Raw genomic sequence first — 27,502 nt, forward strand, 5'->3', positions numbered from 1 at the left:
GGAAACTCTAAAGTGGCTCAGACCAGCCTTCCTCTGTTGTTCAGAATGGAAACTCTTGAATGTCCATCAACATTCTTCTGTTATTCAATCAAAATTGTATATTTTTTCTTAACTGAGTATGTAGAGTTACAAATTAATCAATTTTAATAGAATTATGCGGGATACTTTCTATTTGCATGAATTCTATTTAAAGATAATGCAAATTAAGCAAATTTAAATTAGCAACAGCCTGTATTTGTTATCACCATAGAAGCCTTATACTGAAAAAAACAGTAATTGGGAATCACCATGTGAGTGAAGCAATATCTGGTAACATCTAGTTTCTCTATAAAATGGGAGAATAAACTTTCCTTCCATTTAAAAAACAAGCAAATATTGTGAAGACACTTTGTGGACTATTGAAAAAAGTACATTCTGAGCATTAAAAGGCAGACTTAAATTTTTATAGCTGCTTTCCCAACCTCAATGTATCTGAGAGCACTTCATAGCCGTGAAGTACTCTATGAATTGTGGTCACTTTTGCAACATAGGTAACATAGCACTCAATAAGGACACACCAAGCTCCCTCAGACAGCAGTATCATAGGTTGGATAATCTGTTTTTATATGTTAATTGAAGGATTGAAATTGGCCAGACATGGGGGATAGTTCCCCTCTTTCTCAAGATAGCTCTTTCTCAAAATATTGCCATGGAAACTTCCGTGTCTGCTTCCAAAATTGAGGTTTTACTTGAGCAGATGTGAAGAAACACATCTTGTGGCACAGTGGTCAGAAAGTCCAGGTTCAAGTACTACCTGAGAATGTGATAGCCATGGAAATATGTTGTGACATGCTAAAGTAGGTTGATTAACAAGACAAATAAATACTGTAATTGGGGTGGTAGTTGAATTAGCAGATGCATGATTGCAATGTTTTACTGTGTAAATAAATGGTAGCTGTGTAAAGATTGGCTTCTACTACTGATTTTCTTCAGCCTATTTTTATTGAATGCAACAACCTGCACTACAGATTATGTGGCATGGAGACACAACAGTCCATCAACTAACAACTCTGGGTTCCTGGAAGGATAGTTGTTCTTTCAAGGTCAGTAACTTTGATACTGTGTTATCTGTGAGGAACTGAAAGAATGTATAATTGGAGCACTATCTAACTTCATGAAGACTATTCTCTTTCAGTGAGTTGAGCATACAATTCACTTATGTATACTGTCAACCTACCTGGAGGTGCCACCATTCGCTGCCATTTTTGGAATAAGCAGGTTTTCAAACAGTCTCTTGGGCTGATATTATATGTTTTATGTCTGGACATCAGTTCTTGCATTGGCTCCAATATAACACACAACTGGAAAATGAACACAAATTATACTGTTACACTTCCTCATGAGTTATGTTAAAAATAAGAAAAAGTAAACACATATTTAAGTTGATACAATCTAGTTGCTCTGATTATGACCTTAACTCCACGTTCCTGCTTGCCTCCATTAGCTTCAACTCTCTTATAGATCAAAAATGTCTAACTCAGCTTATTGACTACATTCAATGAGCAGTTGAGATGAAGACATTGAATATATTCAAGCCCTGGTTAGACAGATCTTTGGTCTACAAGGAAAACGTGCCACTTTTTAAGAAGGGTGGTAAGGACAAGCCAGGGAACTATAGACCAGTAAGCCTGACGTCGGTGGTGGGCAAGTTGTTGGAGGGAATCCTGAGGGACAGGATGTGCATGTATTTGGAAAGGCAAGGACTGATTAGGGATAGTCAGCATGGCTTTGTGTGTGGGAAATCATGGCTCACAAACTAGATTGATTTTTTTGAGAAAGTAACAAAGAGGATTGATGAGGACAGAGCAGTAGATGTGATCTATGTGGACTTCAGTAAGGCGTTCGACAAGGTTCCCCATGGGAGACTGGTTAGCAAGGTTAGATCTCACGGAATCTCAGGGAGACCTAGCCATTTGGATACAGAACTGACTCAAAGGTAGAAGACAGGGTGGTGGTGGAGGGTTGTTTTTCAGACTGGAGGCCTGTGACCAGTGGAGTGCCACAAGGATCGGTGCTGGGTCCTCTACTTTTTGTCATTTACATAAATGATTTGGATGCAAGCATAAGAGGTACAGTTAGTAAGTTTGCAGATGACATCAAAATTGGAGGTGTAGTGGACAGCGAAGAACGTTACCTCAGATTACAACAGGATCTTGACCAGATGAGCCAATGGACTGAGAAGTGGCAGATGGAGTTTAATTCAGATAAATGCCAGATGCTGCATTTTGGGAAAGCAAATCTTAGCAGGACTTATACACATAATGATAAGGTCCTAGGGAGTACTGCTGAACAAAGAGATCTTGGAATGCAGGTTCATAGCTCCTTGAAAGTGGAGTCGCCGGTAGATAGGATAGTGAAGAAGACGTTTGGTATGCTTTCCTTTATTGGTCAGAGTATTGAGTACAGGAGTTGGGAGGTCATGTTGCAGCTGTACAGAACATTGGTTAGGCCACTGTTGGAATATTGCATGCAATTCTGGTCTCCTTTCTATCGGAAAGATGTTGTAAAACTTGAAAGGGTTTAGAAATAATTTACAAGGATGTTGCTGGGGTTGGAGGATCTGAGCTATAGGGAGAGGCTGAACAGGCTGGGGCTGTTTTCCCTGGAGCGTCGGAGGCTGAGGGGTGACCTTATAGAGGTTTACAAAATTATGAGGGGCATGGATCGGGCAAATAGGCAAAGTTTTTTCCCTGGGATTGGGGAGTCCAGAACTAGAAGGCATAAGATTAGGGTGAGAGGGGAAAGATATAAAAGAGACCTAAGGGGCAACTTTTTCACACAGAGGGTGGTACGTGTATGGAATGAGCTGCCAAAGGAAGTGGTGGAGGCTGGTACAATTGCAACATTTAAGAGGCATTTGGATGACTATAGAATAGGAAGGGTTTGGAGGGATATGTGCCGGATGCTGGCAGGTGCTAGATTGGGTTGGAATATCTGGTCGGCATGGACGAGCTGGACTAAAGGGTCTGTTTCCATGCTGTACATCTCTATGAATCTATAACAAGATTATGGTGGCTGGCAGGAAAGTGGAGTTAAGGCTATAATCATGTCAGCTTTGATCTTACTAAATGGTTCAAGTGGCCTAGTTCTACTTCTATTTCTTATGCTGTTACATCTGTGAGCCACTTTCACAGTGGCTCACAGATGTTATCTTTCACACAAACACTTTTACAATCATTCTCTCTCAATCTATATGAAGGATACTTATTTTCCAATATTTTTGATCACCATGAAATTATCTGAAGGCTCCAGACATTGTTAATTGTTCAAAGATTATGGACTGTACATTTTTTTTATGGCTTAGTGAAAGTTGTGTCAAGCTTTTTGTGTATTTTTCACTGCAAAGTCTAGCAAATTTTCTTGTTATATCTTGTCATACTCATTTCATTAACTATTTGGTGTCCCAATTTGGTGTCCCAATGCTATTCCCTCCCTTACCACGCACTGTTCCCAGAACAACTTGCCACTGCCAGGACATCCTCAAATTCACAGGCATCCTTTACAAAGATGCCATCTTTAAAAGGCTGTTATGCACCTAGCCAAGCACTGTAAATCTGGAGCAGTACTGCATGGTTCCTGATTTCTGCCCTGGACTTGGGCAATAAGAGAAATTTGTCACTCAGCTTTGCAGGCAGGATCTGGAGGTTCTAGTGAACAGCATGTTGCAGAAGAGGGACATCCTCTTCACCCAAGACCAATGGAGGAGGCTATAACACCAGACCATGCCAACCTACTCCAAGGTTGCTACCTGGGTCAATGCAGTCTCAGCTAGCTGGAGAAATGCTTAACAACTTAGAAAGAATGTCAATAACCTTCTTCAATCTGAGAGCCTAAGTGTCATCATCTCCTCTCTAATATCCCACACTCAGCCTTTCCTCCTGTTCCCACCTCTCACCAAGAATTATGCTCCACCATTGTCATTATTGCCTGCCAACATCTTCCCTTACTCACAGTCACCAACTCCCAACTCCTATTGTCACTAGTCCTGCATGTCCTATGCACTGCCAACTCACTTACTCAGGACACTGCAAAATCTGCACCAAAATTAACATCTCCCGAATACCTACCCATCTCCCATTCGTCCAGCAGGTCAGCAAGGGTGAAGATAGGTCATGAGCTGCCTGATATTTGGCTCCTCACCCGTTATGTGGAACAAATCTCAATTCTGACCTCAACAGCAGCTGAATGATTGTGTCCAAGCCTCTGGACTGGTAATGGGGGCTGCCCTTGACTTACTGTGCTGGGACTACCTGAAAGAAAGCTATGGCTCTTGACTTAACTGAGGTTTACTGCCAACTATAATAAGGTCAGAAGTCACATGAAACCTTCACCTGATGAAGCAGCGCTCTGCAAGTTTGTGATTTTGAATAAACCTGTTGGATGATAATCTGGTGTTGTGTGACTTCTGACTTTGTCCACCCCAGATCTAAATCTAATCTAATCTAATCTAATCTAATCTAATCTAATCTAATCTAAAAATCTAATCTAATCTAATCTAATCTAATCTAATCTAATCTAATCTAATCTAATCCATTACCAGCACCTCCACATCATAACTATGACAAACCTTATGACTTTATGTCTGTACTAAAAAGTGCAGCAATACTGAGAGCCTGGTATCTCTGTCTGAAGGAACAAAGTACAAAACAGCAAAGCAAAGCAGAGATGCTGTGAGCATCCAGGTAGCCTCAGAGTGACTGAGCATTATGAAAGCAAATGAACAGGTCAGAGATGCAGCCTGGTCCAATCTATAAACAGGAATTGTGTACCTGAATGCACAATGTCCTTATTCCAACATTACAATGATGGTTGCTTTTGCAGCTGAGGCATAGCATTGAAGCACGGAAGTGTACTGTAAATAGGTTAGAGATGAACCAGAAGGGCTCTGAGAGGCTGGCACATATTGTACACAATGGATATGGGGTGCATGTGCCAAGCGCCCATGCAACATGCCTGAAATGATCATGCCCGGTGTCCAACATTGGACAAAGGGACAAACTGAAGTTGCCAGATAACCGCTTTGCCTTCTTTGTTGAGAATTCTCAACATTTACCTTAATGAGACGTTTAACAAAGTATGATCCTCTGACTTGGTAATACTCTGCTACCTAGTGAGAAACTCACCTCATCATTCATCACATACTTAAAATGCGGGGGCACATTAGGCTACAATCCAAGTGCAGGTAAATGGGATTAGTGTAGTTTGGTGTTTGTTGGTCGGATTAGACATGCTGGGTTGAAGGGCCTGTTTCTATGTTGCAAGATTATATGATTCTAAAAGAATAAAAGGAGTGAGTTGCTCCTGACACCAAAATAGGCCTCATTAGACCTTCTGCATGATTCTGCCATAAAACCCACCACAGTCTCCATCACTCAGACCCAGTGTTGCCTCTAAATTGTGCTGCTGCTCAGACATTCAGTGCATGGCAATCAATGTGCCAACATGGATCATAGCATTGACTTCCAGTTGGGAACTTGCTGCCATGCACAGAACTTAGAGATCCCATGCAGAAGAAAGAAAATTATGGGAGAATACTGCTCAGCCCTCTATAAGAATATATGCGTTTAATTCTTCAACTTGCAATATTGCAAGCCACATTAATGTTGATTAAAATTGCACAAAACTGGTCGCAATTTCAAATAGATAGCTGCGTGGAGATTGGTGGCGCAATGATTTAGATTCTACCCAGATTTGCTAAATGGACTTTTTCTCTTAGACTGATTTGTGTTAAAGGTTACACAATGTTTCATTTACTCCCTTTTGATTCTACTTCCTCTTTGGACACTACTCAATTTAAAAGCAAGGAAATTCCTTTGGAGGTAATTTCTGTTTTTGACATTTTCTCTTCAGCAGATGAATATAATAGAGCATCCCATGAATTTCTTCAACATTTCATAAAAACAAACTGCTTTAATTTTATAACATACATTTAATACCAGCCAATCTAATTAGATGATATTTTCATTACATCTTTGTGTTATGTATTCACACGGCAAAGGTGGCGCCGGTTTAAATCTGTTTCTAAATTTGTTGTCCAAGTTTGCTGTTGGAAACTCATTTCAAGTGAGGTTCCATCCCTAAGAAAATTTTTCTCTCTTTGCACAAATAGATGGTAATGTAAGGCACATGTGCCACTGTGTCTCTTAAAGTGATTGTACTGCAAATGCAGTGTGCATGGGCAGAAGAGAGATTGTAATATTAAATAGGACATACAGATACATTGGTGTTTTCCCAACTGTCTCAAAAAAGGAAGCACTCACAAAACTTTTAAATTTCCAGATTTGTAAATGGAACAAGTAATAAGCCAGCAGTTGGATAACACTCAAAATTAGTTTTATTAGATTTTCAATATGCTTCTCAAAGAGGTGCAATGAGGTAAATGTTTTAGTTCTGACTGTAGAACAGCATTTCATATTTATAAATATTTCCAGTTCCCTCAGTAATATTCCAAATAAAATATGCTAAGATTTAATTTCCCTCACTAAGAAGCTGAATGAGGATGATAATTAGTAATGAGTATATATTGTAGTCACATGCATTAGGAACAAATTGAAACCTTCAGTTTTAAACATTTTAATATTTCAAGCCAACTGTCATTGGGAATTTCAGTTCAACTAAGTCGAGCTGATTTGAATCTATTTTATCAGAAGTAGAACATCAATGTTTCAAACCCAGAATTGTTACAATGCCCTCCAACAACAATCTTCATGTAACAGCGAGGTGGTCAACTAGTGTTTCCTCTAAATTTCTTTCCTTTTCAGTTCTACCAGGCCACACACATCCTGGAACAAAAATGACACGAGCTTCCAATTTCCAAACTTCCATTGCAATGAAAGCCTTCTTTCTGCACTGCAAGACAACTAAGATCAGGATCTCAATGGATGAGTGAAATTGAACCTGCACATCTCATTTTGTAATATCATACAATCCTGTTTCAGTCTATATAACATAAATCTTGAAAAGTTTATCTCCAGTTCATAATGGATACAGATTCTCTTCTTTCACAATGAGTTGTAAACTGTCTGATACTAACTCATACACTGCTCTGACTCAAAGCCAGATAATCCTTGGCACATTGCAATAAAATTTGCATCACCTTCACACAACATAAAGTGCAAACTTACAACCAAATTCCACTCATCAATAGCTATTGTGAGATGAATAGAAATGAAAACTAAATCTATTTTAATAGCTATAAACTAACTATGAAATTAGGTATTGTGCCATGTTATCATTTTCTTGTAAACAAATTTGAAATTTTGCATTGTGGTTGGCTGAAAGCTGAGGTAGCTTTCTAAACAACACATTATCATTCACTGTTGGAGTGTTTTGACTGCAGTTATTATACAGATGTCATTATGATGCCATTCAAAACAACCTTTACTTTTTGTCTCAAAATTAGTTGGATAAATAAAGGAGCTAACAATATGTTTATTCATGAAATGTGAGGAAACCAAAACTGCTTTGTGCATAAATGGCAGTTAATCATTTTTCCACAAACTCTTGTTGAATTTTTTGCCCATTAGACAATAAGATATAGGAGCAAAATTAGACCATTCAGCCAATCAAGTCTGCCCTGCAATCTGATCATGGCTGATAGGTCTTACAATCCTATTCTCCTGCCTTTTCCCTGTAACCCTTGAGTCTCTTATCAATCAAGAACTTATCTATCCCTGTCTTAAATAAACTCAATGATATTGTCTCCACAGCTCTCTTTGGCAATGAGTTCCACAGATTAATCACTCTATGGCTGAGGAAATTCCTCCTCATCTCAGTTCTAAAGGGTTGTCCCTTCACTCTGAGGCTATGCCCTCGGGTCATAGTCTCTCCTATTGGTGAAAACATTTTCTCCATGTCCACTCTGTCTGTGCCTCTCAGTATTCGGTTAAGTTTCGATTCAATTCCACCTCATCCTTCTGAACTCCATTAAGTACAACCCAGAGTCCTCAACCACTCGAATATGACGAGCTCTTCATTTCTGGAATCATTCTTGTAAACATTGTCTGTGCTCCTTCCAACACCAACACATCTTTCCTTAGATACAAAAGGGCCATAAATTGCTCCCAGTATTCCAAATGTGTTCAGATCAGAGTCTTATACAGCCTCAGCAGTTACATCCTTGCTGTTTTATTTTAGCCTTCTTGAAATAAATGCTAACATTGCAATTGCCTTCCTAACTGCCAAATGAACCTGCATGTTAACCTTAAGAGAATCCTGAACTAGGATTGCCAAGTCCATTTGCATTTCAGCTTTTCCCTGTTTAGAAAATAGTCTATGCCTCTATTCTTTCTACCAAAGTGCATGACCTCACACTTGCCCACATTGTACTTCATCAGCCATTTCTTTGCCCATTCTCCCTCCACATGAGTTTATATCATTTGCAAACTTAGCAACAATGTCCTTAGTTTCTTTGTCCAGATTGTTAACGTATAGCATGAATACATTTGATTCCAACAAGGAACCCTGCAGAGCTTCACTAGTCACAGGCTTCCATCCTGAAAAAGACCCCTTTATTCCCACTCTCTGCCTTCTGCCAGTCAACCAATCCTCTATTCATGTCAGTACCTTGCCCCTAACACCGTGTGGTCTTATCTTCTTTAGCAGTCTGGCACCTTGTTACATGCCTCTGGAAATCCAAATTGATCATGATTTTTGGATCACTGGGGATGGTGGGACATGTAAAAAATTGGACAGTGTGCACCTGAGCCACCCTGGGACCAAGTTCCTTGCAGGTAGTTTTGCTGGTGCTGTGGGAGGAATTTAAACTCATCTAAAAGGGGGAGAGGACACAGAATATCGAAGAATCAAAGATACATCGTGCTACAACAAAGGAAGCAAATCACAATGAGTTCAATTAAAAATCACACAACACCAAGTTATAATCCAACAGGTTCAATTGGGAGCACACTAGCTTTCAGAGCGACGCTCCTTCAGGTGATGAAGGAGCATCACTCCAAAAGCTAATGTGCTCCCAGTTGAACCTGTTGGACTATAACCTGGTGTTGTGTGATTTTTAACTTTGTACACCCCAGTCCAACACCGGCATCTCCAAATCATGAGTTCAGTTATGTTGAGTGTCAAAAGAGTAAGGCGAGGCTGATGGCTTTTAATGCTGGGGTGTAATAGGCAATACTGATGAGTTAATGGTGTGGATTAACACATGGAGATATGATATTGTTGCCATCACAGAAACATGATTGAGGAGGGGTTAGACTGGCAATGCAATATTCTGGGGTATTGGATCTTTAGGCAAGACAGAGGATGCTGTAAAACGGGTGGTGAATTGCACCATTAATTAAGGAGTCTATTACTGCAATGAGGAGAGATGATACCTTGGAAGGGTCCTCAAACAAGGCTTTGTGGGTAGAACTTAGGAATGTTAATGGGGCAGCTACTTTATTGGGAATGTATCATAGGTCCCCAGTGAGTCAGTGGGAAATAGAGGAGCAAATATGTAGCCAGTTCACAGAAATATGCAAGAGTAATACTTAGGTCATTATACTAGGGGACTTCAACTTTCCCAACATAAATTTGGATAGTCATAGTATTAAGGGTTTCTTGGAAATATATCCAGGGGAGTTGTTTGTATCACTATGTAGATGGCTCAACAAGGGATGGCATGGTGCTGGATCTGGTTCTGGGGAAAGAGCGGGACAAGTGTTTAATGAAGCAGTGGGGGAATATTTAGGTGACAGTGAGCCTCCACACTGCAATGCAGTTCAAGTTTGTTCTTTACAAGGAAAGAAAATGGCCTGCACAAGACAGCTTTACATTGGGGGAAGGCAGATTTTCTTCGAATAAAGAAAGATCTGGCCACAGTAGACTGGGAACAGCTCCTTGAGGTATGTCTACAGTGGAGCAATGGCGAGCATTCAAAAAGGAACTAGCGAGAGTAAAGGTCTAACATGTGCTCTTGACAGGGAAGTGCAGGAGGAATACATTCAGAGAACCCAGGATGTCTAGAACAATTCAGGACTGGATGAAGATGAAAAGTGGGGTTTTATGCAAGTCCAAAGGGAGCAATTCAGCTGCAGGGCGAGAGGAATACAGGAAGTGTAGGAGGGAATTTAAGAAAGCAATTGGAAGAACAAAAATGGGACATGAGAAAGGACTGACAAACATGATTAGGGAGAAAATTAAGATATTTTATAAATACATTAAAGGGAAAAGGTTAACCAGAGAAAGAACAGAACCCCTAAGGGACCAGCCTGTGTGTGAAGCCACAGGATATTGGAAAGATATTGAATGAATACTTCTCTTCAGTCTTCATTCTGGAAAAGGAGAATGTAGGTATGGAATTCAGGAAAATGGACTGTGAGGAATACGCACAGTTTAATATAGGAAGTTGGGAAGTATTGGAGGCTCTGTCAATATTAAAAATAGACAAATCCCCCAGCCCCTGATCAATTGCATGTCAGACTATTGTGGTAGGCGAGACAAGAAATTGCGGGGGCTCTGACAAATTTATAATTCCTGTCTGGGCACAAGGGAATGGCAGAAGACTGCAGGTTGGCTAATGTGGTTCTACTTTTTAAGAAGGGTGGTAAAGATGAACCAAGAAATTACAGACCAGTGAACCTCACATGAGTAGTAGGGAAATTATTGGAGAAAACTCTGAAGGAAAAAAATTATGATGGAGCAAATTAATATCCAATTGGAAAGGCATAGGTTAATTAGGGATAGTGAGCATGGTTTTGTCAGAGGGAGGTCGTGCCTAACAAATCTGTTAGAATTTTTTGAAAATGTGATCAAGTGTGTGGCTGAGTTCAATTGATGTAGGTTATATGGATTTTAACAAAGCTTTTGACAAGGTCCCACGTGGGAGACTGGGAAGGTTAAAGCACATGGAATTTAGGGAAACTTGGTGAGATGGATCAGAAACTGGTTGAGTAATAGAACACAAAGGATAGTGGTAGAAGGCTGTTTGAGTGACTGGAGGCCGGTATCCAGCAGTGTACCATAAGGATCAGTACTGAGACCTTATTGTTTGTTATATACATAAATGATACAGTTGAAAATATGAGGAGAATGTTAAGCAAATTTGCAGAAGACACCAAGATTGGTAGAATAGTTAATAGCAGCGAAGATGATTATTGGTTACATGGAGATATAGTGGTATACAGGTATTTAACCCTGATAGGTGCGAGGTGATGTACTTCGGAAGAAGAAACAAGAGGGAATATTTAATGAATGGCAGGACACTGGGTAGCTTAAAAGAAAAGAGGGATCTTGATGTAATTATTCACAGAAGTCAGCACAGCACGTGAATAGAATAGTTAAGAAGGCATATGGGACAATTGTTTTCATCAGTCTTGGCATGGAGTATAACTGCAAGGAGGAAATGTTGGAAACAAAAACAGAAATTTCTGGAAAAGCTCAGCAGATCTGACAACATCTGTGGAGAGAAATCAGAGTTAACGTTTCGGTTCAAGTGGTCCTTCCTCAGAACTTTGGACCCAAAACGTTAACTCAGCTTTCTCTCCACAAATGCAACAGGACCTGCTGAGTTGTTCCAGCAATTTCTGTTTTTGTTTCCATATTTTGTTTTTTGCTTGATTCTAACAAGATGGTCTTTCATTAAAACACAAATAATGATGCAGATTTGGATTTAGATTTTATTGTCACATGTACTCAAGTATAGAAGTACAGGAGTACAATGAAAAGTGTCTGATGTCGCCACACACGACACCATCTTAGGTACAAAGGTACCTTAGTGCAAAACTCAGGTAAAAAGTCGTAAAAGAAAGGAAGTTAAAAAGTTAAGCATTACAGACTTTCACAGAATAAGTAGAAAAATAAAGAAATAATATAATTGTTGCCCTTAAAGTCCTTCTTAATATAAACTAGAAAAATAAAGTTAAAAGTTCAATAGTCTATGATGAGTGCTTGCTGGGGCGCCAATCTCCTCTGCTTAGCTCACTCCCTGGGACACCTCAGCTGCCAGTTCTTTCCATCGCCACAGATACTGGGGAACCTCCCTCACCACTGAAATACTCGTCATGTTAAATTTAAAAAACAAATATGAAGAAAACAGAACATAGGCTCATATCACTTTTGGGATAATGAAGATTTAACATCAGTCATGAGTGTTTGTTATTTACTATAAATAAATATGTTGAAGTAATCCTCAGTTTGAAAAGAGTTGTGACATTAGATTACTAATTATTTTGTTTAGATACCATTGCACATGAATGACACTGAATACATTGGCAGTCAGCATTAGCAGTGACAGCTGTTTGTAAAACAGAATGAATGTGAAGTTTGACTGAATGCAGTGAGACAGCCTGCTTCATCCTGGGAAGTTGCTGAGTAATGGAATTGGGCACAGTGTTAGGGAAGGTGTTGTTCTGATCGCTCTGTTCCCAATGTGATCCACAGCAACCACATCTGCAGCGAAAATGAGGAACTTCAATTAAAATGTTCGGGTCCATGCGAATGTCCAAGGAGTGAATGGTATCAAGAAAGACGTTCCACTGAAAGAATATGAGCATCTAAAACTAAAATAAAAAACAGAAATTGGCAGATAATAAATAAAATCATACAGATGAATATGTGGTTCAAAGATCAGTATGGATGAAATTGGGTCTGATTCATAGGACACAATTCTAGAGAAAGTGAGAGAATTACCATTGGGATAACCTTTGCCTGACTAATGCTGGGATTGTTGTACTGGGTACATTTCATAACTAGATGGAAATGTGTTGCTGGAAAAGCGCAGCAGGTCAGGCAGCATCTAGGGAACAGGAGAATCGACGTTTCGGGCATTAGCCCTTCTTCAGGAATGAGGAAAGTTGGTCCAGCAGGCTAAGATAAAAGATAGGGAGGAGGGACTTGGGGGAGGGGCGTCGGAAATGTGATAGGTGGAAAGAGGTCAAGGTGAGGGTGATAGGTCAGACTGGGGTGGGGGCGGAGAGGTCGGGAAGAAGATTGCAGGTTAGGAAGGCGGTGCTGAATTTGATGGATTTGACTGAGACAGGCTGGGGGGAGGGGAAATGAGGAAACTGGTGAAATCTGAGTTCATCCCTTGTGGTTGGAGGGTTCCTAGCCGGAAGATGAGGCGTTCTTCCTCCAACCGTCGTTTCGCTGTGGTCTGACGATGGAGGAGTCCAAAGACCTGCATATCCTTGGTGGAGTGGGAGGGGGAATTGAAATGTTGAGCTACAGGGTGGTTGGGTTGGTTGGTCCGGGTGTCCCAGAGGTGTTCTCTGAAACGCTCCGCAAGTAGGCGGCCTGTCTCCCCAATATAGAGGAGGCCACATCGGGTGCAAAGGATGCAATAGATGATATGTGTGGAGGTACAGGTGAATCTATGGCGGATATGGAAGTTTCCTTTGGGGCCTTGCAGGGAGGTGAGGGGGGAGGTGTGGGCGCAAGTCTTGCACCTCCTGCGGTTGCAGGGGAAGGTGCCGGGAGTGGAGGTTGGGTTTGTGGGGGGTGTGGATCTGACGAGGGAGTCACGGAGGGAGTGGTCTTTACGGAATGCTGATAGGGGAGGGGAGGGAAATATATCCTTGGTGGTGGGGTCCGTTTGGAGGTGGCGGAAATGACGGCGGATGATGCGCTGTACATGGAGGTTAGTGGGGTGGTAGGTGAGGACCAGTGGGGTTCTGTCCTGGTGGCGGTTGGAGGGGCGGGGTTCAAGGGCGGAGGATCGGGAAGTGGAGGAGATGCGGTGGAGGGCATCGTCAACCACGTCGGGGGGGAAATTTCTACTACAAACCGACCGACTCCCACAGCTACCTGGACTACACCTCCTCCCATCCTGCCCCCTGTAAAAACGCCATCCCATTCTCCCAATTCCTTCGACTCCGCCGCATCTGCTCCCAGGAGGACCAGTTCCAAAAACGCACATCCCAGATGGCCTCCTTCTTCAAGGACCGCAATTTCCCCCCCCGACGTGGTCGACGATGCCCTCCACCGCATCTCCTCCACTTCCCGATCCTCCGCCCTTGAACCCCGCCCCTCCAACCGCCACCAGGACAGAACCCCACTGGTCCTCACCTACCACCCCACTAACCTCCATGTACAGCGCATCATCCGCCGTCATTTCCGCCACCTCCAAACGGACCCCACCACCAAGGATATATTTCCCTCCCCTCCCCTATCAGCATTCCGTAAAGACCACTCCCTCCGTGACTCCCTCGTCAGATCCACACCCCCCACCAACCCAACCTCCACTCCCGGCACCTTCCCCTGCAACCGCAGGAGGTGCAAGACTTGCGCCCACACCTCCCCCCTCACCTCCCTCCAAGGCCCCAAAGGAAACTTCCATATCCGCCACAGATTCACCTGTACCTCCACACATATCATCTATTGCATCCTTTGCACCCGATGTGGCCTCCTCTATATTGGGGAGACAGGCCGCTTACTTGCGGAGCGTTTCAGAGAACACCTCTGGGACACCCGGACCAACCAACCCAACCACCCTGTAGCTCAACATTTCAATTCCCCCTCCCACTCCACCAAGGATATGCAGGTCTTTGGACTCCTCCATCGTCAGACCACAGCGAAACGACGGTTGGAGGAAGAACGCCTCATCTTCCGGCTAGGAACCCTCCAACCACAAGGGATGAACTCAGATTTCACCAGTTTCCTCATTTCCCCTCCCCCCAGCCTGTCTCAGTCAAATCCATCAAATTCAGCACCGCCTTCCTAACCTGCAATCTTCTTCCCGACCTCTCCGCCCCCACCCCAGTCTGACCTATCACCCTCACCTTGACCTCTTTCCACCTATCACATTTCCGACGCCCCTCCCCCAAGTCCCTCCTCCCTATCTTTTATCTTAGCCTGCTGGACCAACTTTCCTCATTCCTGAAGAAGGGCTAATGCCCGAAACGTCGATTCTCCTGTTCCCTAGATGCTGCCTGACCTGCTGCGCTTTTCCAGCAACACATTTCCATCTCTGATCTCCAGCATCTGCAGACCTCACTTTCTCCTCAAACATTTCATAACTAGAGTGGTAGAGATGGCTTTAAATTAAATACTGGGAGGGTTGACAGTAAGGGATATTTGGAAAATTAAAGGGGAAGAACAAGCTGAAACTGCACTCATCTAGCCAAATCAGGAGTGTGCTTAAATATATCCCACTTGCTTGATGAGTGCAGCTCCAAGAATACTCAAGAAGCTTGACACCATCCAGGATAAAGCAGCCCCATTTTTGGGACCATATCCATAAACATCCACTCTCTTCAACACCCTATAGCTGCAGCATGTGTCTGGCAGGTACTCATGTGATTTGACCCATGTTGTCTATCTCATATGCTGGAGGCAAAGATACCCCAAGGCATGGTATATTGGCAAATCCAAGCCAGACACTACAACAATGGATGAATGGACATCATGCAACAATCGCCAGACAGGGAAATTCCCTCCCAGTCAGGGAACACTTTAACGGTCAGGGACATTCAGCCTCGGATCTTCGGGTGAATGGCCTCCAAGGCGGACTTCGGGACACATAACAATGCAGAGTCGCCGAGCAGAGGCTGATAGCCAAGTTCGGTGTCATGAGGACGGCCTCAAACGGGATTTTGTGTTCATGTCACACTACAGATGACCTCACCACGCTATACACTCTCTCTCACACACAAACATACTCGCACAGACCCTCTCTCATACACACGTTCCCTCTCTCACACTCATATACACACACACTCTCACAGGCATACACTATGTCACATTCGTGCACACACTCTATCAAGCATGCACACACACACTCTCACACACACATACACATTCTCTCTCCTACACACACACACATGCAGAAACATTTTCCCTCGCCCTCACACACACACACACACACACAAATCTATGGGGTGAATTTGCATTTGCAGATTTGTACTTGCAGATACATTCTATTTTGTTCAAAATGCACACAATCCACAGGCAGTCAGTCAATGTGACATTATATAAATTTCTACTTTGGAAATAAAACCATTTCCACTCCAGTTTGGGATACAGTCAGGCTCTAACCTCACACCTTCAATGCATTGTCTGAGCTGAGATGTCACTTATTTAACATACTGATAAAACCTTACATTATCTCAGGGCTGTGACTTGAAAGAAATTCAGGCATTTGCATATGAATCAAAACCTGCAACTCCATTCTGAATGATTAAAGATTTAACAGCCATCTAGGTTTGTCAAATACATTGTATGACATTTTGATCTTTTATTTATAAATTCTGTGTCCTATGCATCTTGCCCCATCTGATGAAGCAACAAAACTCCAAAAGCTTGTACTTTCAAATAAACCTGCTGGACAATAACCTACCAATGGAAATATCATCCCAACATCTACTCTGTCTAGGCCATTAAACATTCTAAATGTTTCAATTAGATTCCCACTCATCCTTCTAAACTCCATCGAGTGTAGACCCAGAGTCGTCAAACGTTCCTCATATGTTAAGCTTTTCATTCCTGGGACCATTTTCGTGAACTTCCTCTGAACAAGCTCCAGGGCCTGTATATCCTTTCTATGATATGGAGCTCCAAAACTGTCCATAATACTCCAAACGTGATCTGACCAGAGCTTTATAGAGCCTCAGAAGTACATTCCCGCTTTTATATTCAAGTCCTTTCAAAATAAATGCCATCATTGCCTTCCTAATTACTGACTCAACCTGCAAGTTTACCATGAGAGAATTCTGGACTAGAACTCCAAAATTTCTTTGCACTTCAGACTTCTGAATTTTCTCCCCATTTAGAAAATACTGCATGCCTCTATTCTTCCTGCCAAAGTGTATAACCTCACACTTTCCTACATTGTACTCCATTTGCCACTACTTGGCTCACTCTCCTAACCTGTCCAAATCCTCCTGCAGCCTCCCCACCACCTTAATGCTACCTGTCCCTCTACCTATTGTCTGCAAACTGAGTCAGAATGCCCTCAGTTCCTTCATTTTGATCGTTAATGTATAAAGTGAAAAGTTGTGGTCCCAACACTGAGCCTTGTGGAACATTACTTGTCACCGGCTGCCATCCTGGGAAGGACCCTTTTATCACCACTCTCTGTTTTCTGCCAGACAGCCAAGTTTCTATTTCAGCACCTTGCCTCTGAAACCATGGGCCCTCATCTTACTCAGTAGATACCTTGTCATAGGCCTTCTTGAAGTCCAGGGAAATAACATCCATTGACTCTCTTTGGTCTAACCTACTCGTTACTTCCTCAAAGAATTCCAGCAGATTTGTCAAGCATGACCTCCCATTAATGAAACCATGCTGACTTTGCCCTATTTTACCATACACTTTCAAGTGTTCAGAAATCTCATCCTTCACAATGGATTCCAGGATCTTACCCACAACTGAAGTTAGGCTAATCAGTCTGTAATTTTCTGTCTTTTGCATTACTCCCTTTTTGAACAGGGGTGTCATGTTAGCAATTTTCCAGTGCTCTGGGATTCTAGTGATTCCTGAAAGATCATCATTAACGCCTCCACTATCTCTTCAGCTATCTTCCTTATAACTCTGGGTGTAGTCCATCTGGTCCAGGTGATTTATCCACCTTCAGGCCATTCAGTTTTTCTAGCATCTCCTCCTTGGTGATGGCCACTGTACTCAGCTCTGCACCCTCACTCTTGAATATTTGCATATTACTCGTGTCTTCCATCGTGAAGACTGACGCAAAGTAATTATTCAGTTCCTCAGCCATTTCCTTGTTCCCCAGTACTACCTCTCCAGCACCATTTTCCAGCAGCTCAATGTCCACTTTTGCCTCTCTTTTGCCCTTTATATATCTAAAGAAACTCAGACAGTCTTCTTTTATATTACTGACTAGCTTACCCTCACATTAATCTTCTTCCTCTTTTTTTTTGTTGCCATCTGTTGGTCTTTGTAAGCTTTGTAAATCCTGTGGTTTACCACTTCACTTCACCACATTATATGTTTTCTTTTGCCTTTATGTTGTCCCTGATTCCCCTGGTCAGCCAGGGTTGCCTCATCCTCCCTATACCATGCTTCTTTGTCCTCAGGATGATTTCTGCTGCGTCTCCTGAATTACTCCCAGAAACACCTGTCACTGCCGTTCCACTGTCTTTCCTGCTCCCAATCCTGATCCCCTTGCAGCCACATCTCCATGATGCCCACCATGTCTAACCTGCCAGTTTCAATCTACGCCACAAGCTCAGTTACCTAATTCCTTATACTGCGTGCATTAAGATATAACAGCTTTAATCCTGTATTAACTGTTCCTCTTCTCATTGTCTTTCATTTGTCCAGTGTGCTTGAAGTTTAATTGCTAACCCTTTCCAAACACTCTGACTTATTTGTGTCTGTGCTGGAGATTTTAATAACGTCTCCTGAGTTCTGCACTCTTACCTCCTCCTTTAATTCGGGTTTTCTAATTTTCCCTACAACTGAACTCTCCCCATTTAGTTTAAAGCCCTATCTACAGCTCTAGTTATGCAATTCGTTAGAACTCTGGTCCCAGCATGGTTCAGATAAAGACCATCCCATCAGAACAGGTCCCTTTTTTCCCCAGTACTGGTGCCAGTGTCCCATGAATTCAAACCCATTTCTCCCACATCAACCTATCATTGCCATGGTGTCAAATCTCTTCCGTTACTTTCAATATCAATTGGATATTACCTTGCCTACTGGCAGGTGCACACACACGTGCGCATGCACTTGAAAGAGAGTGAGAGTGTGTGTGTGAGAGAGTGAGAGCGCGAAAGATAGTATCTGTGTGTGTGAGTGGGGGGATAGGAGTTGGTGTTCACTCTCTTCATCCAATTTGATGGGAATCCCAGATCCTGGACCACACTTGGGCTCCTCACGGTCACGTAAAATCCAGTCTTTGGTCCATTTGTGTTAAAAGCCAAAATACTAAAAAGATAAAGAGTGAAATTTGAGAAGACTTATGGGTGTCTTGGGGTGCTGCTCTCTCCACAAACACCCCAGCTCATCCAATTTTTGACAGCTTGCCTCCAACAATTTAATACTGATGAGCATCAATTCCTTAAAGGTTAGACATCTGCAACTTTCACAGGAGGAGGATTCACCACAGGGAACTGACACCCAATCAGATAGGCAACAGATCTGTCATTGTATTTGGTTACAATGGACACTTTCACTTTCAAGTAATTAAATATCTGTAGTATTTTGAAGATATTTCTGAGAAATAACATTCATTAATGTAAATGTTGAAATTGCATTGGTTCAGCAGTGCCAACTGGCACAAGTGGTCATTGCTGGGACTACAGCAATTCCATGCAGCTTGTAATATAATTCACACGCTATTGAATGTCCATTGTTTGGTGCCATTTTAAAGCAAACTCAACCCCAAACTGATATAGCCATTGATTGATCATTAAACAAATGATGTTACTGAAACAGGGTTGATTCCCTGGATTGGTGGTAATTCTGGACTGGGGATATCTTGGGCTATAGGTTGCTGATTTTGTTTGAGTACAATTCCACTACTGCTGATAGCAACAGCACCTCATGGATACCCAGTTTGGAATAGCTGGATCTGAGTGAAATCTGTCCCATTTAGCATAGTTGTCTCCAACTAAACACTGGAAATGCAAATTTATTTGTGTACCCAGCATCTGGGTAGTGTTCTCAAGTAGTGCTCAGCATGAACTAGCTGATAAACAGCACTCTTAACATTTTACTGTTTCCTTCAGGATGTAATAGTAGAGATACAAGCATGCAGAAAGAGTTGGGTGGGGATTACAAGAGACAATACCAGGATTTGGATCAAGGAAAAGGAGGGAAACATAACCCACAGCAAAAGTTACTGTGTCAATGACCCTCCGCCTCCCTCCCTGCCACACACCCACTCCACTTCCTCAAAGTCAACAGTAGAAGCCTAAATCCAAATGATAATCTGCAACTTAATTCCAATAAATATATTTTTACACACAATCTTACACTATTGTGAATAATTTACATATATTATGTTCATTATGCTCAGAAGAACCTAGCCAAAGAAGTATACAGTAGGCATAGAGGTTTGCTAAGTTCAAATGGTAGTTGGAGAAGTGGCTATCAAGAGGTAATTTTAACAGGCAAACATGCTTTTACTTCTGATTCTTTGGTGATTTATTTCAATTATCTTTAAAATTATTGCCGCATTTCTATTTGTATTGATTTTGCTGAAATGCAAGATTTTATTCCATTGCTTTTCAAAGGTAGTGTTATACCTAATATTGCACTGATACGATATTAGGATATAACCACAAATGATATTCTTACATTCTCACTGAACTATTGTGATTACCAGAGCTACAACAATTCTGTTTTCTGCAGTAAATGACCACAGAGTCCATTAATTAATAATGAATTTTATATTGTTACTTCTCTTTATTCTGATAGTGTGCATAATGATTAATTGGGAGGTGGGATGATGTGGATGAGATGAAAAATGACTAAAGAATCTGGCAAGTCTGGGGACAGGGAGGTTCTGCCTCTCCTAATGGCAGAGTTTCATTAACCTCTTAAATGCCTGACCTTCACTCAACAACTGGCCAAACAGGCATCCTGCTTAGTGGCTAGAAGAGACAACAATGCAGGAAGTTATTGCTAGGAACACTTGAAGGCAGTCCTCAGCAATCCTCAGTGTGATTCGGAGGGTCGATGTGGACTTGTTGGGCCGAAGGACCTGTTTCCATACTGTTTCTAATCTACTCTAATCAGAAATCAAATTTGAGGCTTGGCAGTTAGGAAGAAGGAAAGGCCTTTGATCAGGAGAGCTGGGGGTCAACTGGAGATCAGGAATAACTGGAGGTTGTTGGGGAAAGGGGGGTTCATGAAGGCAGCTGGAAGAAGCTTCTGTCTGGCTAGAGTCCTGAAACAACCAGTTATATTGGGGAATAGTTGACTCTAGCCTGTTTCAGCACCAATTTTCCCAATCCCCAGGAAACTCACGTCGCAAAAGTCGATTTCAAGTCAGTCTCTTAATAAACTGAGGGAGTTTAATATTCTTAAATGTTTAAGTTAATATTTTATTCAGGTGCTGTGGAAAGATTGCAAAGGAACAAAAAGGAGCGAGAACATTATTGATTAAGGAGAACATTACACTCCTGGAGTGAGATGATGCCTGAGAGATGTCAAGGACAAAATCTACTTGAAGCTAAGAAATAATAGGGGTACCATTACCTTATTGAGCACATTTGACAGAACACTAACCATTGAGAAAGATATAGTGAAACAAATTTTCAAGAAAGTTAAAGACACATGCAAAAAACCTACAGGATAATTAAAGTTGTGGATTTTCACTGTCCTACTATGGACTGGAAATAAACGACCGAGGAGCAAGACTTTCTAGACTGTGTTCAAGAGAATTTTCTATTTCTGTAATATTTTAGTCAATTGAGGAAGGAGGCATCACCGACTCTGATTTTGGGGATTGATTTGGGCCATGTGGATCAAGTATCAGTAGGGGGGACATTTAGGGAAGAATAATGGTAGTATAAGGTTTAGGTTCGCTATGGAAAACAAAAGGAGCAATCAAAGGTAAAATAATTAACTGGGTAATGCGCTAAGTCCTACAGGTAGAGCACAGTTCTATGAGAATGGATCTGACTCAGGTAAATTAGGATCAAAGTTTGACAGGGAAACTGCAATGGAAGAATGGACTGATTTTAAAGAGGAGATAGTTTGGGTACAGTAAAAGCATATTTCCATGAGGAGAAAGCTAAGATAAACAAAGAGCTCGCTGACCAAAGACAGATGTAAAGTAGGTAATTTAATTGAGAACCAGGTTGAATACAGAAGGTTCAGAAGGGAAGTAGAAAATGAAAAGGTGCAGAAAATGAAAATTGAGATGCAACTAGCAGTTACCATAAAAGAGAATCCAAAATCTTATGCAGCAGTATTTTGTTTGAGGAACCACATTTTCAAATTTTTCTCATGGAAGGAGCAAGTGAAAATTTTAAGGTGACAAGGTCTTGCATAATAGGAGACATGAATTTCAGAAAAATATTTGATATGAAGAAAATATAATCTGCTGAAAAATAATAGGCATCAAATCAATAACTTGCGAACTAAAAAAGATGAATAATTAATGAAGATGGCAATTAACAAATGGAAATACATAGTGTTAATTAGTAAAATCTTTTCAGCCTCTTCACTTAAGGAAGAGATGGACCAGACCCCAATTCCAGGTCACAATGGAATGTTCAGAGAACTGGAACTGAGTTAAGGACTGAAGTTTAGCTAGCAACACTGTTGGGGCATTCTCTGAGCTGCCTTGATGAAATACATACAGTCATAAAGTCATAGAGATGTACAGCATGGAAACAGACCCTTCAGTTCAACTTGTCCATGCCCACCAGTTATCCCAAAACAATTTAGTCCCTCTTGCCAACACCTGGCCCATATCCCTCCAAATCCTTCCTATTCATATACCCATCCAGATGCCTTTTAAATGTTGCAATCATACTAGCCTTCAGCACTTCCTCTGGCAGCTCATCCCACACATATACCACTCTCTGCGTGAAACAATTGCCCCTTAGGTCTCTTTTAGATCTTTCCACTCTCACCATAAACCTATTCCCTGTAGTTCTGGACTCCCCCACCCCAGAGAAAAGACTTGGTCTATCTGTCCTGTCCATGCCCCTCATGATTTTATAAACCTCTATAAGGTTACATCCAACTCATGTACGTAAATGATGAAAAGTAGCGGACCCAGCAATGATCCTTGTGGCACTCCACTGGTTACAGGCCTCCAGTCTGAAAAACATTCCTCCACCACTATCCTCTGTCTTCTAATTTTGAGCCAGTTCTGTATCTAAATGGCTAGTTCTCCCTGTATTCCATGAAATCTAACCTTGTTAACCAGTCTACCATGGGGAACCTTGTTGAACGCCTTACTGAAGTCCATATAGATCATGTCTATTGCTCTGCCCTCATCAATCCTCTTTGTTACTTCTTCAAAAAAACTCAGTCAAGTTCATGAGACATGGTTTTCCATGCACAAAGCCATGTTGACTATCCCTAATTAGTCCTTGCTTTTACAAATACATGTACATCCCATCCCTCAGGATTGCCCCCAACAACTTGCCCACCACCGATGTCAGGCTCACCGCTCTATAGTTCCTTGGCTTGTCCAGTCTTCCAGTGACTATCGATGATACAAATATCTCAGTAAGTGACCTCACCTGTGACTATCGATGATACAAATATCTCAGTAAGTGGCCCAGCAATCACTTCCCTAGCTTCCCAGAGAGTTCTCAGGTATACCTGATCAGGTCCTGGGGATTTAGCCACTTTATGAAGTGCGAGGTCTTGCACTTTGGCAAAAAGAATAAAAGCATAGACTACTTTCTAAATGGTGAGAAAATTAATAAAGCCAAAGCACAAAGGGATCTGGGAGTGCTAGTCGAGGATTCTCTAAAGGTAAACATGCAGGTTGAGTCCGTGATTAAGAAAGCGAATGCAATGTTGTCTCTTATCTCAAGAGGGTTGGAATATAAAAGCAGAGATGTACTATTAAGACTTTATAAAGCTCTGGTTAGGCCCCATTTGGAGTACTGTGTCCAGTTTTGGTCCCCACACCTCAGGAAGGACATACTGGCACTGGAACGTGTCCAGCGGAGATTCACACGGATGATCCCTGGAATGACAGGTCTAACATATGAGGAACGGCTGAGGATACTGGGATTGTATTCATTGGAGTTTAGAAGATTAAGGGGAGACTTAATAGAGACGTACAAAATAATACATGGCTTGGAAAAGGTGGATGCTAGGAAATTGTTTCAGTTAAACGAGGAGACTAGGACCCGTGGACACAGCCTTAGAATTAGAGGGGGTCATTTCAGAACAGAAATGCGGAGACATTTCTTCAGCCAGAGAGTGGTGGGCCTGTGGAATTCATTGCCACGGAGTGCAGTGGAAGCCGGGATGCTAAATGTCTTCAAGGCCGAGATTGATAGATTCTTGTTGTCTAGAGGAATTAAGGGCTACGGGGAGAACGCTGGTAAGTGGAGCTGAAATGCGCATCAGCCATGATTGAATGGCGGAGTGGACTCGATGGGCCGAATGGCCTTACTTCCTCTCCTATGTCTTATGGTCTTATGGTCTTATGTGTTTCAAGAAATCAAGCAATTCCTTCTCTGTAATATGGACTTTTTTTTAAGATGTCACCATCTATTTCCCCACATTCTATATCTTCCATGTCTTTCTCCACAGTAAACACTGACGCAAAGTACTTGTTTAGTATCTCACCCACCTCCTGCGGCTCCACACAAAGGCTGCCTTGCTGATCTTTGAAGGGCCCAATTCGCTCCCTATTTTCCCTTTTCTCCTTAATGTATTTGTAAAAACCCTTTGGATTCTCCTTAACTCTATTTACCAAAGCTATTTCATGTCTCCTTTTTGCCCTCATGATTTCCGTCTTAAGTATACTCCTACTGTACACTGAGATACAGGCTACTGGACTAGGTCGGATTGAGGTTCACAAGGAAGAGGTATTAGAAATCCTGCAGAGTGTGAAAATAGATAAGTCCCCTGGGCCGGATGGGATTTATCCGAGGATCCTCTGGGAAGCCAGGGAGGAGATTGTCGAGCCTTTGACATTGATCTTTAAATCGTCATTGTCTACAAGAATACCGCCAGAAGACTGGATGATAGCAAATCTGGTTCCCCTGTTCAAGAAGGGGAGTAGAGACAACCTTGGTAATTATAGACCAGTGAGCATTACTTCAGTTGTTGTTAAAGTGTTGGAAAAGGTTATAAGAGATAGAATTTATAATCATCTAGAAAAGAATAATTTGATTAGGGATAGTCAGCACCGTTTTGTGAAGGGTAGGTCGTGCCTCACAAACCTTATTGAGCTCTTTGAGAAGGTGACCAAACAGGTAGATGAGAGTAAACCAGTTGATGTGGTGTATATGGATTTCAGCAAGGCGTTCGATAAGGTTCCCCATAGTAGGCTATTGTACAAAATGCGGAGGAATGGGATTGTGGGAGATATAGCAGTTTGGATCAGTAATTGGCATGCTGAAAGAAGACAGAGGGTGGTGGTTGATGGAAAATGTTCATCCTGGAGTCCAGTTACTAGTGGTGTACCGCAAGGGTCGGTGTTGGGTCCACTGCTGTTCATCATTTTTATAAACAACCTGGATGAGGGCATAGCAGGGTGGGTTAGTCCAAGGCTAATGGTAAGATTCTTGGTAGTGTAGATGAGCAGAGAGATCTCGGTGTGCAGGTACACAGATCCTTGAAAGTTGCCACCCAGGTTGACAGGGTTGTTAAGAAGGCATACAGTGTTTTAGCTTTTATCAATAGAGGAATCGAGTTTCAGAACCATGAGGTTATGCTACAGCTGTACAAAACTCTGGTGCGGCCACACAGTATTGTGTACAGTTCTGGTCACCACATTATAAAAAGGATGTGGAAGCTTTGGAAAGAGTGCAGAGGAGATTTGCTAGGATGTTGCCTGGTATGGAGGGGAGGTCTTATGAGGAAAGGCTGAAGGACTTGAGGCTGTTTTCGTTGGAGAGAAGAAGGTTGAGAGGTGACTTAATAGATACATATAAGATAATCAGAGGGTTAGATAGGGTGGACAGGGAGAGCCTTTTTCCAAATATGATGATGGCGAGCACGAGCTTTAAATTGAGGGGTGATAGATAAAGGACAGATGTCAGAGGTAGTTTCTTTACTCAGAGAGTAGTAAGGGTATGGAATGCTTTGCCTGCAACGGTAGTAGATTCGCCAACTTTAAGTGCATTTAAGTCGTCATTGGACAAGCATATGGACGTACATGGAATAGTGTAGGTTAGATGGGCTTCAGATTGGTATGACAGGTCGGCGCAACATCGAGGGCCAAAGGGCTGTACTGCGCTGTAATATTCTATGTTCTATGTACTGTCATTATACTCTTCTAAGGATTCACTCAATCTCTCCTGTCTATACCTGACATATGCTTCCTTCTTTTTCTTAGCCAAACCCTCAATTTTTCTAATCATCCAGCATTCCTTACACCTAGCAGCCTTTCCTTTCACCCTAACTGGAATATACTTTCTCTGGATTCTCATTATCTCATTTCTGAAGGCTTCCCATGTCCAGCTGTCCCTTTACCTGTGAACATCTTCCCCCAATCAGCTTTTGAAAGTTCTTGTCTCAAACCATCAAAATTGGCTTTTCTCCAATGTAGAACTTTGAATTTTAGATCTGGTCTATCCTTTTCCATCACTATTTTAAAAATAATAGAATTATGTTCGCTTCCCCACTGACACCTCAGTCACCTGCACTGGCTTATTTCTCAAGAGTAGGTCAAATTCTGCACCTTCTCTAGTAGGTACATCCACATACTGAATCAAAAGATTTTCTTGTACACACTTAACAAATTCCTCTCCATCTAAACCCTTAACACTATGGCAGTCCCAGTCTATGATTAGAAAGTTAAAATCCCCTACCATAACCACCCAACTATTCTTACAGATCGCTGAGATCTCCTTACAAGTTTGTTTCTCAATTTCCCTCTGACTATTAGGGGGTCTATAACACAATCCCAATAAGGTGATCATCCCTTTCTTATTTCTCAGTTCCACCCAAATAACTTCCCTGCATGTATTTCCGGGAATATCCTCCCTCAGTACAGCTGTAATGCTATCCCTTATCAAAAATGCCACTCCCCCTCCTCTCTTGCCTCCCTTTCTATCCTTCCTGTAGCATTTGTATCCTGGAACACCAAGCTGCCAGTCCTGCCCATCCTTGAGTCATGTTTCTGTAATTGCTATGATATCCCAGTCTCATGTTCCTAACCATGCCCTGAGTTCATCTGCCTTCCCTGTTCAGCCTCTTGCATTGAAATAAATGCAGTTTAATTTATTTGTCTTATCTTGTTCTCTGCTTTGTCCCCGCCTGCCCTGACTGTTGACTCGACTCTTTTCTCAGCTGTACCAGTCTCAAAGTGATCTCTTTCCTCACTATCTCCCTGGATCCCCCTCCACCTTACTAGTTTAAATTCTCCTGAGCAGCTCTAGCAAATCTCCCTGCCAGTAAATTAGTCCCCTTCCAATTCAGGTGCAATCTGTCCTTCTTGTACAGGTCACTTCTACCCCAGAAGAGATTCCAATGATTCAAAAATGTGAATCCTTCTCCCATATACTAGCTCCTCAGCCATGCATTCATCTGCTCTATCCTCCTATTCCTAACCTCACTAGCTCGTAGCACTGGTAGTAATCCAGATATTACTACTCTTGAGGATCACCTTTTTAAATTCCCACCAACTCTCTATATTCTCCCTTCAGAATCTCAACCTTTTCCCTTTCTATGTCGTTGGTTCCAATGTGGACAATGACCTCTTGCTGGCCCCTCTCCTCCGTGAGAACATTCTGCACTCTCTCTGAGACATCCTTGACCCTGGCACCAGGGAGGCAACACACCATTCTGATTTTTTGCTGCTGGCCACAGAAACGTCTGTCTGTGCCTCGGACTAGAGAGTCCCCGAACACAACTGATCTCTTGGAACCCACGTATCTCTCATTGCATTAGAGCCAGTCTCGATACCAGAAACTTG

General features: G+C 42.1%; 1 protein-coding gene across 11 annotated transcripts in view; it reads right to left on the reverse strand.

The window, feature by feature from the left end:
- LOC122551847 (LIM domain-binding protein 2) overlaps positions 1-27,502 on the reverse strand; it is a 294,021-nt gene that overhangs the window by 33,661 nt on the left and 232,858 nt on the right. For all 11 annotated transcript variants that reach the window (XM_043694446.2, XM_043694435.2, XM_043694407.2 and 8 more), the window contains one exon: positions 1,217-1,340. In XM_043694446.2, the coding sequence (XP_043550381.1) occupies positions 1,217-1,340 (124 nt within the window). The remainder of the gene's footprint in view (positions 1-1,216; positions 1,341-27,502) is intronic.

The sequence above is a fragment of the Chiloscyllium plagiosum genome, unplaced genomic scaffold (assembly GCF_037043375.1).
Source record: "Chiloscyllium plagiosum isolate Xiang-an unplaced genomic scaffold, Cpla_swu_hap1 HiC_scaffold_1, whole genome shotgun sequence".
Classification (NCBI taxonomy): domain Eukaryota; kingdom Metazoa; phylum Chordata; class Chondrichthyes; order Orectolobiformes; family Hemiscylliidae; genus Chiloscyllium; species Chiloscyllium plagiosum.